Here is a 19,759-nt window from a genome sequence, read left to right as displayed (position 1 = left end):
AAATGACCTGCAATGTTCACAACGATACGTTTTTTATTTTTATTTTTCTTATTTAAGTATTGTAAACGTCAATATATATACAGTGGTTGTTTGTTTGTACAACTTTACTTTTGAATCACACTGATTTCTTTGTGTGAGCTCAATGCTGGCAAAAAAAGAAATAGGACAACTCAGACGAATGTGATTTAAATATTTGTTGATTAGCACAAAATACAAACTTAATCATAAGTGAGATTTAGTATTAAATAATGTGAAGTTTGAGAAGTTTTGAGCTTTTTAAATTAGCAAATGATGTGTACAATCTCTGTTTGTGAAAAAATGTGACTGTAAAATTTTATTTATTCAAATTAGATAGAGGTGTAACTGTCATCTTTTTTTTTTCTTTCAGACTGTTGCTTCCCTAAATTCATGCTTTGGTATCAATAAGTTGTAAGTCACACTATTATCCAAAAAAAAAAAAAGAATGTCACAAAATTGGGCAACGATTTTCCCGATTCAAAATCTGTAGAACTGAAATAGAGGAGAATTGAGTCTGTGAGATGTATTTTTCATCTGGCCCACCCTTCAATCCCGTTCAGTATCCCCCTAGACGATTCAATGGGAAAAAGGAGGTGAGGAAACTATTACAGACATTTACCTGTTACAAAACCGGTTCCAGGTCATTTTTTTAACAAAAGGTGTAGCAGGGTGCAAAGTGCGAAGCAATTTGTAATTGAAGGGTGCAAAGTGCTATTATTTCAATTTAAGGGTGCAAAGTACCAAAAGCATGTAATTCAAGGGTGCAAAGTGCTAATTACCCCAAAAAATTAGTAAGATCATATTCTTTCCACATTGTGCACAATCGGATATTCTCGTTTTTTTTTCCTTCTCGGATATCAATAAAACGGAGTTTCCTGTCACAACCGAATCGGAGAGCAAAATAATTAAAAACTCCAATGATTTGTTCGTGTTGTCTTCTAGAATATAAACACACCCCACTTGGTGAAAAATTTGCAACACGGGATTCTCGTCCAATTTCTGCGACTCGAACAGTTTGGTTGACTATCCTGAAAAAACACGCGTCGGTCAAACAAGTGAAAAATAACGCGGCAGGAGATATTTTTGCAGGTTTACGAAAAATATATTTTCAATAAAAAGTTTGCATGCATCATCCTTCTGTTGGAACTTTCAACTACCTCGTTCGTTTCAGGTAAAAATATGTGATTAATGTTCTGTATTAGATACCCTCGTGATCGGGACGGCATATCAAACAACGATGCAAAAGTGGTGAAATAGTATTAAAAAATAAGACTCGTGAGTCGAGTCGTCGTATGGCAAAACTTACCTAGAATTGCTTTTCTCGGTAAGAAAAACATTATGCACAGCTGCGAATACACAAGTCTCTGTACGAAGGAAGCTCCACAAATATCGAGTTTCCACGAAATAATAGTAATGCACGATTAAATTATCCCCGAGCAGCAATTAGCTCGTAATTCCCGCATTTTCTTATTTTGATAATCATCTTGTAATAAGAAGACCACGAAATATCACAGCATTGTCGGCGTGTCGTTTTTATCTAACACAAAAACACGATAATTACAAAAAAAAAAAAAAAATTCAAAAAAAAAAGGGTAAATTACACCCACACCCCTGAGGTATACTTAAATAACTTTAAGGTCCCTGTGGTATCGATAATTACACTCACCCCCTTGAGACGTAGTTATAAACTACAATGGTATAATGCATTGGATACGTTATTACGATAGAATTCTAATGGACTATTGGTTTCAGGAATTGGCGAAGACAACAAAAAGTTATGGGTGATTTAAAAAATATTGGGGGAGTCATGTCACCCCATAACTCTCCATAACTCTATGTATCTCCACAACTAGCTAAAATTAATAGTCCATTAGAACCCTATCGGAATAATGTATCCAATGCATTATCCCGTTAGAGTTTTTAACTACCTTTCAGGGGGGTGAGTGTAATTATCGATACCACAGGGACCTTACAGTTATTTAAGCATACCTCAGGGGTGTGGGTGTAATTTACCCAAAAAAAAAAAAGTAAAAGAAAGTCACCTGTTCGACGTCGAAATTCTGATAAAGAGAAAAAACACTAATTTCTTTCAATTTCTCGACAGCTTTTCCTCTATAACAATTTCCCGTATTATTCCTCGTGTAATTCGTCCACACTCCATTTGCATCGTCAACTACATTATCCATAAAGTAGACAACGGATCGATTTCTATTGCACGGGTCACTATCGAACTTTCTCGTATTAAACATAAATCGGCTCGAAGCCACGTTTTTCCCTCTATTCCACGGTCTAAATGTTCTCTGAGAAGAGAGAAGTTCTGGAAGATTCTGATTCCCTTCGTACACCTGAACGGAATATCCCCACGAAATCGAAACAGTCAGCGAATTGGTTTTGTCGTAGCAAACGGTCTGCTGGAAAATCCTAGCTGGATCGAATCGCACGGCTTTGAAAAGATGCTCCAAAGAGTGAATTCTGCTCATGTTAGGAAATAGTGGTTCGATTGCGTCGATGTGGTGCAGTGAGGCGATGAGTGATAATGGATGTGACGAAAGAAACCCGAATAAATTTCCTCGTATATCGACCTGGAAATTAACGAAAAAATTATCCGTTAGTACAGAAACCCCAAGCAACAATTTATCGTTTTTCAAGAAACATCGGAACTACAAATAGAAACCCAAATAAGTTTTCTCGAATACTGAACTAGAAAGTAACGAAAAAATTATCCGATACTACAGAAACCCCAAGCAACAATGTTTCGTTTTTTCAAGAAACATCGAAACTACAATCGTCCACCTTATAATAAATAATTGGGTTCAAGAAAAAGCTCAATAATTTATTTATTTTCAAGAAACATCATATCTACTACCAGATACCCAATATGAACTCAACGAAAGGTATAACATCAATTTTCGGAGCTCAAACACCACCAATGTGTGTGGTTTCACATACATTCCCGCAAAAATGAATTCAACCTTAAGGTGGAAACCGGAACGGAGATTTTGAATTGCGTCGATTCCGATCCGAGTATCCGATTTTGGAACAGTATTTTCATAATGTGAATTCTGATAGTTCCAACTTCCAATTTTCGTTTTTTTTTTTTTTAAACAGAATTGCATGGTATACATATTACATTCCAATTTTTATCCAATTTTATTTTCCGAAAATCCCCAAAACAAAAAAAAAAAACGCAAATTGCACCTATAATGTCAATACCATTATGCATTTTGTACAACCGGTGACCCAAAAAATGAAAAATCTGAATTCCACCGTTTTCGATCATAAACCTTTCCCGAATTCCAATTTTTCCGATTTTTTTTTGGAACGGAATTGGAATTAGTTTTTTCAGTTCCGAAAAAAATCGGATGTTTTCCGAAAACGCTAATTCCGATTTCCACCCATGATTCAAACCTCACTATAACTAATGCAACGAACAATCCAAATATCTACATACACAATCGCGACGAATCGAAAGTGCTTCATCATCATCATCATCATCATCATCATCATCATCATCATCATCATCATCATCATCTAACAGCCAAAACAAACAACAAAATGCATCAACCTTTTTATACCTGATGGAAGCCTGGTTCGACTGTCAATCCAACGCCGAGCTCAGCCAAGCAAGCGAAAACCCGAGCATCACTTCCGTACAAATGGCGGTACCGACCGAGGCAAGAGTCGAGAACCCGGGATAAAGCTCGTGCCAGCGGCGCGCTAATGGCGAATCCGCCGCCGCCGAACGCCATATCGAAGGAAAATTTATCGTTCTGCTCGTAACTCTCGGAGCTACTACCGATGTAGTACCACTTGTCGTGATCGTACTTGGAAAGAATTCTGACCAAATTGTCGGTGAAAAATAAGGTGTCGTCGTCGCCAAAAACGTACCAGTAAACACCGGGGATGTCTAGGGCGACGGCGTCTCCGACGAGGCGGGCGATGCGGTGGCCGGGGGGGAGGGAGGAGGTGTTGGGTGGGACGACGATGGTGGGGAGGGAGGGGGTGGGGTAGGGTGGGCGGCGGTCGAGGAAGAGGAAGGTGGTGTTGAGATGGGAGATTGGGGTTTGCCAGAGGCGGAGGTATGGGGCGCGGAAGCGGAGGGAGGAGGAGGAGGAGGCGACGGAGAAGAGGAGGCGGCTGAGGGGGAGCGACGGCGGCGGCGGCGGTGGGGGAGAAGGGGATTCGAGGATGGAGAAGGAGGCGGTGGATGGGAGGTGGAGGTGGTGGAGGTAGAGGAGGAGGGCGACGGAGAGGAGGGCGGAGAAGAGGAGGAGGAGATTCTTGATTCGTGATCGGGTGGTGGTGAAATGCCTCGGGAATGTGGGCATTTTTTTTTTTTTGTGCGCGTGGTTTTCACGCGCCGCTGCACGCGGTGGTTGGCGTCTTCTGAAATTGGGGGAATCTTTTTGAAACGGTGGAATTTTTTAATTGGGCTTTTAATTTTGATTGCGTTTTGTGGAGCGGTGTTTACCGGTGGGAGGCGCCGGAAACGTGGAGGAAGAAGGTGGAGGTGGGGGCAGCTTGTCGCTTTACATTTTATTTAGGGTAATTTGGTCATTTGTGTTTACTCGACATTTATTTTTATTTTTATTTTTTTATCTGGGCGGTGTGCTGTTCAAAATACAATATGAGGGTCTTTATGCTAATTAAATACTATGCGGGGCTTTTTTTTAGCAATTAAAGATAATACGTGGTTTTTCTGCAATTAACTCATTTTATGATGACAAGAGACTTTATTAACGGAAATCTGTCGATTAATGTACTATAATTTGATTTTTAGGGCTTAAGATATACATTTTTAGACAACTCACTAGAACTAAATAATAACTTATCAAAATTGTTGTTACAAAGTTTTTCTTAAAATTCATTTCAAAATTGTTCCTCCACAGACGAATTTGAATTTTGCCCTTAGTAATTTCTCATATGGATTTAGCATTTTTTTAAGAGAAACGATGAGCATTTATTTGGCAAAATACGCCAAGCTGGGAGGTACAAATGAACCCTCTGGACAACCTAAGTATGAAGCACTAGCAAGGAAGTGAGCTGGTTGATTACAATGATGTTTAACAAAAGAAAACGAGCAACTATTAAAAGATTTGGCAGTAGTTTTAATTTCCTCTATAAAAGCACAATAGGACGTGAGAGAATTATTTTTGTCCTGAAGGTCTCCGATGATATTCAAGCAATCCCCTTTCATAATGCGGTTGGTCCCGTGAATACTCCGCCGGTATGAAAAGTTCTTAATGTTAATTGAGTCAACCTCGACGAGATGCTTTTAGGATCGCTTTAAAGGCAGCGTAAGCTTCCCCTTTGATAGGTCGAATCATATCCGGCGTCCTTTTCACGTTCCACATATGGATATGCATTTGCTACTGCATTTATTATTTTTCTTTGTTTATTTTTCTTTTTTTTTTTCAAAACAAAAATGGATTTTTTTGTCATTGCATAAAATCTGATTTATTTGTTTCATTTCACAATTTTTTCACTATTACAAAAACCTAATTTTTTCAAATAATATTAAAAATTATGTGAAAACATATTTTTTTCGTATTTAATTTAATTTACATATTCTTTTAATTATTTTTTTATTTGATATTATATCGATAATGTAGTATATGAAGCCGACTATTGTTCGACTGTAATTATCTATCGTCACGCACAGTCAATATCGTCACGCGTAGACATCTAAAGCATAAACTCCACTTTACCGCAAGCCTCCGCTCATATACAATAATACTGTATAGTGCATTATAGTGTACTAAGATCTACTATGATATGCTATAGTGTGTTATGTTATATTATTCATAACCCTAGCAGCAAGACAACTGCCAGCAGCCGCCAAACCCTTTCCACAAAACCCCAAGGACTAATTGTCGCATGCCCGTGCAAGATACCCCAAAACCGTCAGCGAAGGGATCCCCACCAAACGGTCACCAAGAGGGAAACGACAATGCAATGATAAAACGAACACAACAACAAATTAATAAATTCAATTCATACAAAATTATAGTTGACCAGAAAATAGAATTCGGGGGAGAGGAATCCAATTGTAGTGAAACCATCCAATTCTGATCACCTGATCACATGTACGACTCCGAGAAATCAAGAATTGCAGAACTTCTCACACGCACGAAAAACAAAACACATCAACAAATCCACATATCCAGATCATATGAAATCGTAGTGAGAGGATAGACATTGGCAAGAGGAATCCAACGGTGGTAAAATCGTCCAATTCCGATCACTAGGTCTACAATTACGCATCCGAGAAACTAAAAATACGTAACCTCTTCCAACACATGGTATAAAATGAATACATAAACAAATCCAAGATCCAAATCAAACGAAATGACAATAAAAAAATAGAGCACCACGAGAAGAATCCAAATAGGATGACATCATGTAATTCCAATCACCGGATCTAAAGTTACGACTCGAAAAAGTACTATATGCGTTTGAGAAGACCTTAGATTCGAAAATTTGTGTGTAAGAGAAAATGAGTAGAGAAATAAATTCGCAATAGAGAAACGTCAAGAAATATGATTGATTGAGATTGTAAGCGCAAATTAGATATACAAGTAATTAGGGATGTAGGTTATACTTATTTTTAAAATATAAATTTAGTTCAAAAGTGAAAATTATAGTTTAAAATGATAAATAATATGGAATAATTTAAATTATTTTTTTCCAAAACGACAGTTAATTTGAAGCGACAGAAACATAAAATTAAAGTTGAAATGAAACAAACTCTACAATATGTTGAATATCATCCACAAAAGAAATAACAAATAATTGCTTATCAAAACCAACATTTGTTCCACACACGTGCCATTCATAATGTGGAGTTTCTAAAGAATTATTAATAGTTAGAAAGAGTCAAATCATCAAATAGTTTTAGGCTCCATAATTAATGGTACTATATGAATAAAGTAAAGACTTGTATTCTTGGCCATACAAAGCTATACTTTAATCTATTGCCAATTACTTAACCAAAATTGACTTGGTAACAACTCAACTATATAAAAGAATCCTATATTGTAGTTTTATACATGGCTTAATGAAGTTGTACTACATGCATTTATCTTTATCATCTTGTGCTATATATTATAGTATTTAATGCTTTTTTTATATATAATTAAAAGAGTGAAATCTTATTTGCAGATATCGTGGATGTAGGGCACATTTGTATTCGAACCATTTTAATATCGTATGTCTTTCATTATGCTTAAGTTAAATTTCATAACATCACAGGAAATATTGTTTCAACATCGTTAATGTCTTAATAGTAATCTATCTCAACAGTAATTTGTGTTAACAATAACTTGTCTCAACATAATGAGTAAATTTCTATACGTATATAAATCAACAAAATTAATAATTAATTCCCATATATCTCCGATCCCATTACTAGGACAACAACAAAATTTGCAAATCCTTGTAATAAGTTTGTCCAAAAGACAACCACAAAAAAAAAATTTAAATAAATAAATTGCGTACAAGTAACTATCATAAACCCCAAAAACAATGCCCTACCACTTGTCACACAATTTGTTCTCACCATTCATTATGCAAATAAACTGTTCAATGTCACAACTTTAATTAGTTTCCTAAGAAAGCAATTAATTCATCATCTTAATTCACTATATATATTGAGTTCCAAGGCACAAAAAAATAGTAATTAATTATTTTTCAACACTTGAAGTATTACTAATAAATTTAAGATGTGCAGAGTAAGAGAAGAAGAAGCACAACTAATAGTGAAGCAAAATTTATGCTCAAAGGCTCCAAGAAAAGAGATTTTGTGTGAGCTGTGCAGCTTAAAAGCTGTTTTGTATTGCTTAGCAGATAGTGCTTTTCTGTGTGAAAAATGTGACAAATTTGTTCATGGTGCAAACTTCTTGTCGAATCGGCATATTCGGTGCTTCCTCTGCGGCGGCTGCCGGAGTTTTACGCGGCGGTGTCGTGTCGGCACTTTGGAGGTGATGATCAGATATAGGAGGAGCAAAGATCAAAATATTATATTGTAATTTCTTGATTTTTAATTATTATTTATTAATTTATTTATTTATTTTTTGTGATTTTGGGATTGATTATATTGTTTTAGCTTCATATGTATTATGTATGGATTATTGGGTTTTTGGTGATTCGAATTTGGAAGCATTGAATAATATGTTATTGATATTCCAAGAATAATTCTATATCCAACTCACATAATTAATATGGTGTTAGCAAAGTATTTAAAAAGTGATTGTGAATTAAGTTGGTATTAAACGTTTGTTTCTAAATATTAGTGGTGTCTGCAAATAAGTTGGAAAATTAATTTAAATAGAAAAAAAATGGTTTACAATAGTTTTATTCAAATTGAAGTTTAAAACATCTTATTTTAAGAAAAATAAAAGCAAAAGCTAATTTTGCAAACACGTGAAAACAGATTAATTATGAGAAAAAACAAAAATTCATATATTTCTAAAAGTTTTTGCAAACACCACATATTTCATATTATACTTCCTATGTCTCATAAGATACGTTTCTTTGGATAATTTTTGTTGTCCTTATTTATTTATCACTTTAAATTTCCAATGCAACACTAATTATATATTTTTCAATTTAATTACCCTTTATCATGCTTTTAGTTGATAAATAATTAATAATAAGGATAATTAAATTAGTGATTTCCTATATTTTATTTACTATAATCAATACAAATTTATTGATTTTCTTAATATGTGTGCAACTACTGAAAACGTCAGACAATTAAAAAAATTAATTGCATGCTAAAAACAAAGAAAAAAAGGAATTATTATTAATATTAAGCAAAACACATAATATAGTATATATTGATTACTAATGCATAACAACAACAATAACTCACCATCATAACATAACACATAACATAACACAAGACAGTGTTGATGACAATTACACACACATACATCAACTTATTCAATCATAATTAATTAATTCCCTCAAATCATATATATATCATCCATTAATACTATTATTACTTAACCAGGTTGGAGTTTCGGGTTTCGGGTTTCAGATTTCGGGTTTCGGGTTTTGGGTTAATTAATTAATTAATCATCGATACCTTTAGGATCACCACTATCCATCTGATGATCATCCATAGCCCAAGATCCATCATTCCTCTGAACAAACCCTCCATTCTTCTCCCCCCACCAAAACCCGGGCACCTTAAACTCCGGCTTCAGCATGTCGGAATCTTTATTCACGAGGTTAATATCCCTCTTGTTCTTCCCGGGCCTCGCGGTGGCGATCGTGTGCAAGTACGCCGACTCCAGGAGGTGCCCCGTCAGCGGGTCCCCGGGCGCCCTCGTGTCCGGGGCCCTCGTGCTGTTTATCTTGTACTCCACCCCAACGTTCTTGTAACCCGCCGCGGCCCCCGGCACGCGCGGCACTATGTCGGGCACGTTCCGCACGCTCAGTACGCGGCAGTCTTTCGTCGAGTCGAGGACTTCCTTGTATCTACGGTCGCCGACCTGTGGGGCCGCGAAGGTGATTGCGGTCACCGGGCGGGACTTGTTCAGGCCGTTGTAGGCTATGTCGGTTGCGTTTATCGTTGCGAGTGCGCCGCCTAGTGAGTGGCCGGTTATCGTTATGCTTACGTCTTCGCCCTTGTGCTTGTCCAGTTGTTTCTTCACTTCTGATAGAACCTGTATACAGTTAAACCTCTATAAATTAATACAGTCGGGATCAGGGAAATTTTATTAATTTAGCGAATTATTAAATTGTCGAGTTAATAATTTTACACGTTTTCACCAAGTCGGGATCGGAAGAAACTATTATTTAATCGAGGTTATTAGTTTATCGAGGTTCTAATATATATATATATATATATATATATATATATATATATATATATATATATATATATATATATATATATATATATATATATATATATATATATATATATACACACATGCATGTGCATGGGTTTTTTCAAATTTTTTTTATTTAAATGTAGAAGAAGAAATTTATATAATTTAGTAATTATTAAAATATTTATAATATGAGTTCTTACAATAAAATTAACCAATTTTGAAGATTAAAATTATATTTAGAATAAAGTGTGTAAAAAACCATAATAATAATATTATTAATTTACATGTATTTATTTGAGAAATAAAAAAGATTGGAATTATTTTCAGAAAGTATGTCACATGTATTTTAATTTATGGATGATTTTTTTTTAAATGTATAATTTATGATCTAGTTATCAAATTATTAAGACACTTCATCAATTAGAATAAATTAATTGGGTAAATACATATAGTTTAGAAAGAAAAAAAAATCATAGTTTTTAAAATTAATTTCCTACTTATAATTTTGGCTCAATTCATCACTTACACCATAGGAAATATTTTTTTTTTTATATATATACATATTTTTCTACTACTTTGTATTCCATATCAATTACGTCTCATTTTACTATTTTCATAACTTTTTTTGTTATTAAATGTTTACCTGATCCCTAGCACTGGTCTTATTAAAACTCGACGACGCACTCTTGGCGGTATAAATCGAATGAAACCCTTGGTGCAGCTTCGCCCCGGAGGCGCCGCCGCCGCCCATAATATCAGTCGCCGGGATAAGCTGAGCATCGGCATCCTTCATCCACTCCACCGGCAAAACGGTCCCCCTCCATGCGACGAGGATATCCCTGCGGCCGAGCGCCTTCGACCCCTCGTTGGTCGACACCGCCACGTACCCCATCCAGTTCGACTCGTCCATCCACGGGTTGTCCGCCATCGACTTAACCATGAACCCCTGCGGCAATCCGCCGATGCTCGCGGTGGCGTAGATGTACTTGACGGCGTCGTACCTGTAGGGGCTGCCCTTGGCGGAGCCCGTGGCGTGGAAGAGGTTGTTCCTCGCGTAGCGGCTGCTGCCGGCGTATCTCGACATCTGCTGCTTGTTGAAGGTGTCGTACGTCACCTGAGCCATGCCGCCGTAGTGGAGGAGGTACGTCTGCATGTCGGCGTCGAGCGGGTTCAGGAGGTTGCGCCACCCGTGCTGCCCGCTCAGCTCCCTCCATCTTTTGGCAACGTTTCTTATCATTGTTTTATTACTTATTTGTTTTTTTGAATTATTGTTATATATGTGTTGGTGTATATATATATATGTTTAGAGAGAGAGAGACTAGAGAGAGAATATAGAGAGTTCATGCAAAGTTTGTGATCCATATATTAGTGAGAGAATGATGCAAGTAATTAACCTTTTGATCAGTTTGTTATTAACACACTAATTGAATGAATGCTGGAGTTGTAATATATTCAGGGATTGTATGTCTATGTTTCATGAATACATATATAGGGCAAACTATGAGGTAAGGTCAAATTATTACGAAAAATCCCATATTATTTGGGTAATTATAACTACTCACTTTAATTGTGTATTTTGTTAAGAAAAACTCATCCTTGAGTCGGTAAATTTGATACAATAAGACATGTGTGCACGTGTAAGATAATACATAGTTGATTGGTGGTTGTAATTACCCAAATATGATGATTGTTTTTTTGTAATTTGACCTTACATCAGGAGGGCCCCACCGTTATTTTATATATATATATATATATATATATATATATATGTTAGATGTTAGGGTAAATAGCACTTAATCCCCTTGTGGTTGCAAGCTTTTGCGGATGATCCCATGTGCTCGTAATATCAGCACATAAACCCCTTGTGGTTTATGAGGTAGCTTCCGTTAGTTTTTCCGTCAAATTAATCGCGTGTGTCAAATTTCAAGGGGGTCATCTGCAAAAAAATTACTTTGATGTTTGACATTGACGATTAAGTTTACCGAAAAACTAACGAAAGTTATCCCATAAACTACGAGTTTATGTACTAATATTATGAGCACATGAGGTCATCTGCAAAAGCTTGTAAACACAGGGGGTTAAGTTCTACTATTTATCCTAGATGTTATAAACATGAGAAAATATATATATTTTATAGCCATGTTTTGAAAATCGACAACCAACTTAATTGCTATTTACGGTTCATAACAAAAAACCCCTCTCTCTCTAGAAAAAGAACATCTTAAAAGCTTTAGAAGGGAATTTGCTTAAAAATCATTCTTATTGGTGTGATATACGAACACAAATGAGCTCATCGGATGAAGATTGGGATACCCGACATAACGAGGTAAAAATTCCTTCTTTTCGATCGAAAAAACTGGGCAAAACGCGTAAAAGCCCAACTTGGGCACCCATTCATGCAGTGCACGCCCAACAGTAGGCTGCTCCACGCCCATTTCGGGCGCCCAGCAGCCAACTGCACGCCCAACTTGGGCGTGCACTACATGAATGGGCGCCCGAGTTGGGCGTCCAGGTTAATTTTTGTTTTGTTTAATCAATTTTTTTACGTTTTGTTCAGGACAATACGTCTACAATTGAAGTTGATCGTACCGATTATTTTTATAATAATTTATTTTAAATTATTATAATTGATTAAAAAAAACCGAACGCCTGGTTTGGGCGTTTTTCGGGCGAACGAACGCCTGGACCGGGCTTTCGTTCGCTCGGAAAACACCCAATCCGGGCATCCGGGCGTTCGATCGCCCGGAAAACGCCCAAACCGGGAGTGTGATCTTCAATTGAATGCCCAAGATGGACGCTCATGGCGTGTAGGAACGCCCAGAACAGGCGTTCGTACACGCCTTGGGCGTTCCACACGTTTTTTCGAAAAGAAAAAAGCCCTGCAAATGGATTTGTAGGGCTTTTTAACATGAAATTGGTTCCGTAATCGACCTACCCAATGCATATTATACATAAAAGAATCGAAATTACCTTAAAAAATCGAAGCTCAACCCTTCTCAAGCTTGATTTCGATTTTTTTTGCTATTTGCAGTTTTGAGGTTTTTGGGTGTTTTTGAGAAGTTTTTGAGTTTTAGAGAGATAAACTATATGAACTGTAAATAGCAATTTTCAAATCGTAAAAAACATTTCACATATTATAGCATGGTAGGGTGGTTATTTTATGGTGGGTAAGAAAACCTTAATGGGCTTGTAATAGAAAAATTGATGGACTTGACCCATATGTTTAATACTATTTTGGGGTTACTTGAGTGTAGGGCTGGGCATTTGGGATCGGGATTCGGGATCCCGTCCCGTCCCGATCGAAATTTTACTATTTGGGATTAAAACTTCGGGAATTTGGGATTACGGGATTCGGGGTAGAGATTAGGAACAAATACGGGATCGGTATTAAGGAATTGGTTCAATCCCGAGTTAGGAAAAAAAGAAAAAAAAACTAATAAAAAAATACACACACACACACACACACACACACACACACACACATATATATATATATATATATAGTGTCAAGGAAATGAGAAATACAATATAAAATATATTGTTTCACCTTATTTTTAAATTTTTAATATTTTATTTATTCCAAGTTTTGTGGTAAAAATATATAAGGCAAGAACAATAGTATGTATATAATATATTCAAGTTAGTTTAGTGTATAAAATAATACTAATGGAAAAAAGATGCAATATTTCTTAGTTTTTAGGCAAAATATGGGATTTCCCGATCCCAATCCCGATTCCCGAAATATTTAGGGATACCGATATAACCGGGATTTAATAGTTTGGGACGGGATTGGGATTTAAAATTTCTATCCCGAATCCCGAAATCCCGATCCCGAAAATCCCGAATTCCCGAAATCCCGTCCCGAACTCACCCCTACTTGAGTGACCTAATAATTATTTTTAAGCATGCGGGGGTCGATCGGCCATTGTATGTATATTATTAAACCTACAACTCTAGATGGAGTCACGAGTATTTGGGGTCGGACGAGGGTTGATTTATATGACAATAGAAATCGATCTTATTTTATGGTAATAGTTTACTTGTTAGGACATTATAGTATGTTGCAACTATAATTTTTGTGTAGACAAGGATTATAATTACTAAAATCATAATAAATAACGCAAGAAATTAATGTGTTTGGACACAAAAATGACCTACATTCACGATGATCTGCAAACAAGATTTTGCAAGTTCATATTTACAGTGTATATTAATATGACTTATTTTCTTCTTTAAATCATGTGTTGTTCTTGTACATAATTTGAACATCTTGTATCTTCATTCAATTTCTCTATCCGCAATTTCTTAAATTTTCTTCAAGATTGAACTTCCTTCAGATGTCGGATAAACTCTCCCCAGATTTTTACATTAGACGTGTATATGTCACCACTACAGTAACAAAGGGCACATTATTGCTCCATATAAACCCTAGCGAAGTCACAACTACAATATTTTTGATGGTACATTCAGTTTTATCTAGATTATGTACAGAAAAGCTAATTAGCTTATATTCATAAAAGCTAAAGGAAGGATTTGCTTGTGATACCTAAAGTCATCACACCTGATATTTTTTCAAATATTCTAACATGGTATTAGAGCCAGATTGTTGATTTGTCATTACAATCTTATTTTTTGGTGTCTTGTTTTATTCCTCGCACTTCTTGATCCACCGCAATTGGAAAAATCATAAAGTATTACTCTTATTTTTCTCTGCAGTCTTGTTTGTGGTTTTCTCCATCTTTCTCTCGGTTCCATCGAATCGAAAAACACCATAAATCACTATTGTTCATCGGCGAATGTACTTTTTCCTAAACCGGTCTTATTTTTGTGTTTCATTTTCTCTATTGTGCTTAGATCGCTAAGAAAACATCATAAAACACTGTTGTCCTATATTTGCCATCGTGCTCGACGTTTCAATCAACATTTGATCATGATCAAGGTACCGTCAAGGTCGTCGTTAGGCGATCTATTCAATCGATAAAAACCAGACAATCATTAGAGTTGTCAGAAATTTTGCCCGCCTTCAAGCACTATTACTCTCAAACATGACGCGCCTCATTTGAAGAGACATCATTATAATTTAGTTAACAATCTCAAATTGATTTATCATCCACACTAAGTTTGAGTGACTCTTAATATATATTTAAGAGTTTATTATTATTATTATTATTATATAGTTACGTTTAAATTAGAACTATATCCCTTATTATAAATAGAGTACATCTACGACAGAATAATACACTAATTAAAATTTATTCTAATTTTTAAAATTTCGATTTACGATTTTCCATTTTGTTAACTTTTCACTTACATAAAATAGAATTATTTCTGAAATTACTAATTTTGATAGGATCAATGTAATTTCCACCCTTCATTTACAATTACCGCATCAAATCCGAAACCCCAGAGCTCGAATTTCAGTTTCCAAATTCACACACACCACCACCACCTCTTCACTCTAATTCAATTCAATCGGCACTCAATTTTCTCAGAAATTCCAATGGCTGATGGTTCCAAGGAAGATTTTCTGCGGCTGATCAAGCGCGTCGGAGCTTTTCTCACCGTCAAAATTTCCAATCTATGGCGCCATCTGGTTCGTTTCCTTCTACACTTTCGTCTAACCTTGATGCATTTTTTTTCTTCCAATTTTGGGTGTTTTTTATGCGTTTTGCGAAATTGTTCATCGTTTGGGTTTCTCTTATTTATGAGGGGCGAATTGGGGGTTTTTGTTGGTTGTTTAGAATGGGGTTCAGAGTTTTAGCTGAACATTTGAATTTTGTGATTTGGGCTGTGAATTGGTTATGTTCAGTTGAAATTTTTGATGAGATTTGTGTGAGTTATATGATGTGATTATATGAAAGGTTGTTGCAAAAAGAAAGGAGTGATAATGTAGTATTAGGATGATTTGTTTGATTTAATACTTCATAAAATAACTCAAAGTTATCAATTATTGAAGACAACCATGGATAATTGACATAGTAAAAGTCTAGTTTTTTAATATATATATATATATATATATATATATATATATATATATATATATATATATATATATATATGCTTCTCGATGTTGGAAAAATCGAATCTTGTTAAAGGGGTGCAAGACTTTGAGTAGCATTGCTAGGCACTATAAATAAATCCCGTCTGGTATTCTTCTCCCTTGTTGTTACTTATTACGATATTGTACCGTAATCCTCTTATATTAGTTCCTCCCGTCAATTTCACCATTAGCTTCTTGGCTGTTAATTCTATTGAGTGCCACTTATTTCATTTTATGATATTAAGAGCCGAAAAAGGGTAGAAATCCGTAGCTGTAAGTAAAATTTGAGGTTCATAAAGCTACAACTTTTGGTTGCCTCATGTTGAGATAACCTCGAATTTGCCTTCTTAAAAGTTGTTCTTCCACATGCTAACTTTGTCCAACCCGTTTTTTTTTTAAATGTAATCAGATGTGCAACCGTAAAGAAATGTGGGCGCGTATGAAAGTAGGAGATAGAATAGAAATATAAACATTTATTTTTCCTTTTTGCTCTTTATAATAAACGAATTGTACAAAAATCATGTAATCTAAACTTTTGAGACTGAATTGTATGCTCCAGCCTTTTTCCATAGAGGACTGCCTCAAAATCCTTAGAAATAAACAAATATGAAAAATAATTAGAAGTGGCATTTTGGAGAGGCTTTTGGATAGCACAGTTCGATTCATGTTATAAATTGATTAACAATATCTGAAAACTAATTTTTGGTGCAATAAAGTCTTTTCCTTTCTTTCTTCATTGCAATTTTTTCTACTTGAGAAGTTCGGGTGGAAAATGCTTAGTAAGTAATGTTTTATGAGCTGATTATTTCAATTTAATTGAATGGAGTACAGGATTCACGATCGGTTGGGGCAATAGCAGGGCTAGCATTTGCAGTACTTTTTACATGGAGACTATTACGAACACCAAGAGGGCAACAAAGAAGGCAACCTAAGAGGCCGGGCCCACCAGCCAGTACTTCTAATAGCGGGAATATTGCATCATCAGATGATGTCAGCAACCCGGCTGAAGATTCCAAAACTCAGGATGTGATTGATGAGTTCTTTCAGCCTGTCAAGGTAGATACTCTCGTTTCCTCTCCTAATAGTTATAATTCTATTATTTTATTTGTGTTTGAAACTTCGAAATGACTAAATGTTTTGATGAGAAAACTCTTGTCCAATTGCAGCTGACTCTGAGTGAAATAGTTCGGCAAAGGTTGAGCGAAGGAAGGAAGGTAATATTTCATTTCACTTAGTGGTCTGTCTTTGTTACAATGTGGTAATAAAATTTCACCTTGCATAAAAAAATAAAAAAATAAAAATTTAACAATTTTTGCAGGTAACGTGTCGGTTGCTTGGTGTAATATTAGAGGAAAGCAGTCCAGAAGAGCTTCAGGTTTTTTTACCTCCTGTTCGAATCCTTAGAATTATGATAAAATCATTAGAAATCACTCAATCCATGTCTTTAGTTATTAATTTTTATTTATTTATTTGTTTGCCAGAAGCAAGTAACTGTTAGATCATCAGTTCTAGAGGTGCTGCTTGAGATCACAAAGTTTTGTGATGTTTATCTCATGGAACAAGTGCTTGACGACGAAAGTGAAGTAAGCACCGACTATTTCGTATCTTAGTTTTCTTCACTTGTGTTCGTGTTTAAGTGGTATTTTACTTTTGTATCTTAGATTTGAATCTATTTCATATTTGTTCAGTACGAGTAAAATATTAGATTATTAGCATGTTTCACTATCTACAGATCCTACATTAGTATCTGTGTGTGTGTGTGTGTGTGTGTGTCTATATATATATATATATATATATATATACATATATATATATATATATATATATATATATATATATATATATATATATATATATATATATATATATATATATATATCCTGTTATTATTGTGTGCATGGTATTTAGCTGGCCGATACTTAAATGTTGACCAAATTAAGGATTACCGTATATTTCTAATTAATTCAATATCACTAATATTTTACTGGATAAAATGGTGCAGAAAAAAGTTATCCTAGCTTTGGAAGAAGCTGGCATTTTTACATCAGGTGGCTTAGTCAAAGATAAGGTATGACTTTGACCCGAAGAAATAAGTCGTTGCTACATTACATATTAATTTTAATTATCTTTCACATGGTTCTTTTTTTTTTTTTAACTTTTTTTATTACCTTTTTCAACAAATTCACATTTGTATGTCATTATTCTAATACATGATTCTTCAGGTTCTATTCTGTAGCACAGAGAACGGAAGGTCGTCTTTTGTGAGACAACTGGAACCAGATTGGCATATAGATTCGAATCCTGAAATTGTTCACCAGTTATCGGTATGCACCTATTTCTCTTTTAATCATTCCCTTTATCTTGTTCCGTTTATAGATTTATTTTTTAATTTCTGACTTAACGAAAACATGGAGAGGAATCAATCAAGTACATAGTGTAGGATCTATTCGCCAAACCTGTACAAGCGCATGTAGGGGTGGAGATTGGAACAGGATTTTCGAATTCCGCCTATTTCAATCCGAATATTTTCGATTTTGGAACAATATTTTCATTCCAAATTCCTATTTCTGAATTTTCTGATTTCTTTTCTGGAATAAATGGAGTACATATTAGATTCCAATTTCCGATCCAATTTTAATTTCCAAAAATATTTTTGAAAAGTACACTTATAATATGAATATTATTATGTATCTCATATTATAGGTGGCTGAAAATTTGGAAATTCCGCCAATTCTGGTCCGAAAATATCTGAATTTTCGATTTTTCCGATATTGTTTTAGCGGAAATTGAATCAGTTATACACTTCTGAGTAAATGAGTTTATTTTCTTCTGAAAGTGCTAATTTCGATCAGATCAGTCGGATTATCCACACCTAAGCGCAGGAGACAATGCTTGTAATTGACTGCTGTTAGTAGTGTAGAATCTACATTTTTCATCAGAGTTTAGAATTTACTTCGAAACTTTCTTCCTCTCTTATTCGAAAAAAATGTTCCCAATTTAACTTGGTGTTTAATTTCGTATTTACTTGGCATACACATTTTCAGGGATTTCAGTTCATAGGAAATTTAAACACTCGAAGCAAATTGAATTTATTGTCACACTAATTAATTAATTAATTAATTAATTAATTATCCATGTCAATCATTTTATTGCCACATTCACAAACTTTAATTTGAATTTTTTTTCTTGTTTTTTCTCCGTGATTGCAGAGATTCATAAGGTACCAACTTCACATCTCTCCTGTGAAGAATGAACGAACCGCCTCCAATGTTTTCACAGCCACATCATTGGAACAATTCTTCGGTTGCGTGTAATTAATTGTGCACTAGTAAGAAAATTAGTAAATTGCACATTTTTTTTCTGTGTTTTTTTGAGTAGTTTTGGTCGCTTGAGCTGCTAGTTATCAGATTCCGGAATATTCCGTCTTCCGAGCATATGAAGTTCTGCTGGTGCAAGAGTATAGAAACTTCAGCTGAATTAACAGCTTTGGTCCTTTGAAACCAAGAACTATTAGTTCACTAGAACTCTGTCTTAGGATTTCTTCCTAGTGTAATAGTATTGTACTTTTAAATAATTGTGCTGTAATAATAATTTCCAAAGAACTTTTTCTTGTTTTGTGAAAGTGCTTTTGCCTTCAATGTTTGTTAATTAATCTAGAAGATTTCATTAAATTTAACACCATAAGAATGGACGTGTAAGAAGATTCATAGTTGAGGGTCTGATTGTAATTACCCAAACATGATTTTTTTTTTGTTACAAAATGCAGTTTTTGATGTACAACAATCTGATATTTACAAGGCAAGAGACACATTTTATGATTTTTTTTTCTTCAAAATATGGAGTTTGAATGTGGTAAAAC

General features: G+C 35.1%; 3 protein-coding genes across 4 annotated transcripts; 1 reads left to right on the top strand and 2 right to left on the bottom strand.

Moving 5' to 3' along the window:
- Positions 1 to 352: 352 nt before the first annotated feature.
- LOC105971967 (uncharacterized) lies at positions 353 to 4,626 on the bottom strand. 2 transcript variants are annotated; one of them, XM_088811981.1, is made up of 5 exons: positions 3,594 to 4,626; positions 2,061 to 2,600; positions 1,325 to 1,555; positions 798 to 1,046; positions 353 to 637 (listed from the first exon to the last, which is right to left on the bottom strand). In XM_088811981.1, the coding sequence occupies exons 1-3, from the start codon at positions 4,344 to 4,346 to the stop codon at positions 1,445 to 1,447; spliced, it is 1,404 nt and encodes a 467-aa protein (XP_088668107.1). In that variant the 5' UTR covers positions 4,347 to 4,626; the 3' UTR covers positions 353 to 637; positions 798 to 1,046; positions 1,325 to 1,444. The 2 variants fall into 2 exon arrangements, with proteins under 2 accessions (XP_088668107.1, XP_012852355.2); XM_012996901.2 differs by lacking the exon at positions 353 to 637 and having other exon boundaries at positions 770 to 1,046.
- A 4,175-nt stretch (positions 4,627 to 8,801) lies between these two features.
- Positions 8,802 to 11,193, bottom strand: LOC105972084 (phospholipase A1-II 1). The gene is made up of 2 exons (XM_012997018.2): positions 10,504 to 11,193; positions 8,802 to 9,689 (listed from the first exon to the last, which is right to left on the bottom strand). Exons 1-2 carry the CDS (start codon positions 11,095 to 11,097, stop codon positions 9,093 to 9,095), a joined length of 1,191 nt encoding a protein of 396 aa, XP_012852472.1. The 5' UTR covers positions 11,098 to 11,193; the 3' UTR covers positions 8,802 to 9,092.
- Positions 11,194 to 15,184: 3,991 nt separating this feature from the next.
- On the top strand, positions 15,185 to 19,522 carry PEX22 (peroxin 22). The gene is made up of 8 exons (XM_012997031.2): positions 15,185 to 15,453; positions 16,732 to 16,956; positions 17,067 to 17,114; positions 17,219 to 17,275; positions 17,382 to 17,483; positions 17,903 to 17,968; positions 18,123 to 18,224; positions 19,110 to 19,522. Exons 1-8 carry the CDS (start codon positions 15,361 to 15,363, stop codon positions 19,212 to 19,214), a joined length of 798 nt encoding a protein of 265 aa, XP_012852485.1. The 5' UTR covers positions 15,185 to 15,360; the 3' UTR covers positions 19,215 to 19,522.
- Positions 19,523 to 19,759: the final 237 nt, after the last annotated feature.

The sequence above is a fragment of the Erythranthe guttata genome, chromosome 13 (genome assembly GCF_056151865.1).
Source record: "Erythranthe guttata isolate IM_541 chromosome 13, IM_541, whole genome shotgun sequence".
Classification (NCBI taxonomy): Eukaryota; Viridiplantae; Streptophyta; class Magnoliopsida; order Lamiales; family Phrymaceae; genus Erythranthe; species Erythranthe guttata.
This window is presented reverse-complemented; position numbering and strand designations above follow the sequence as displayed.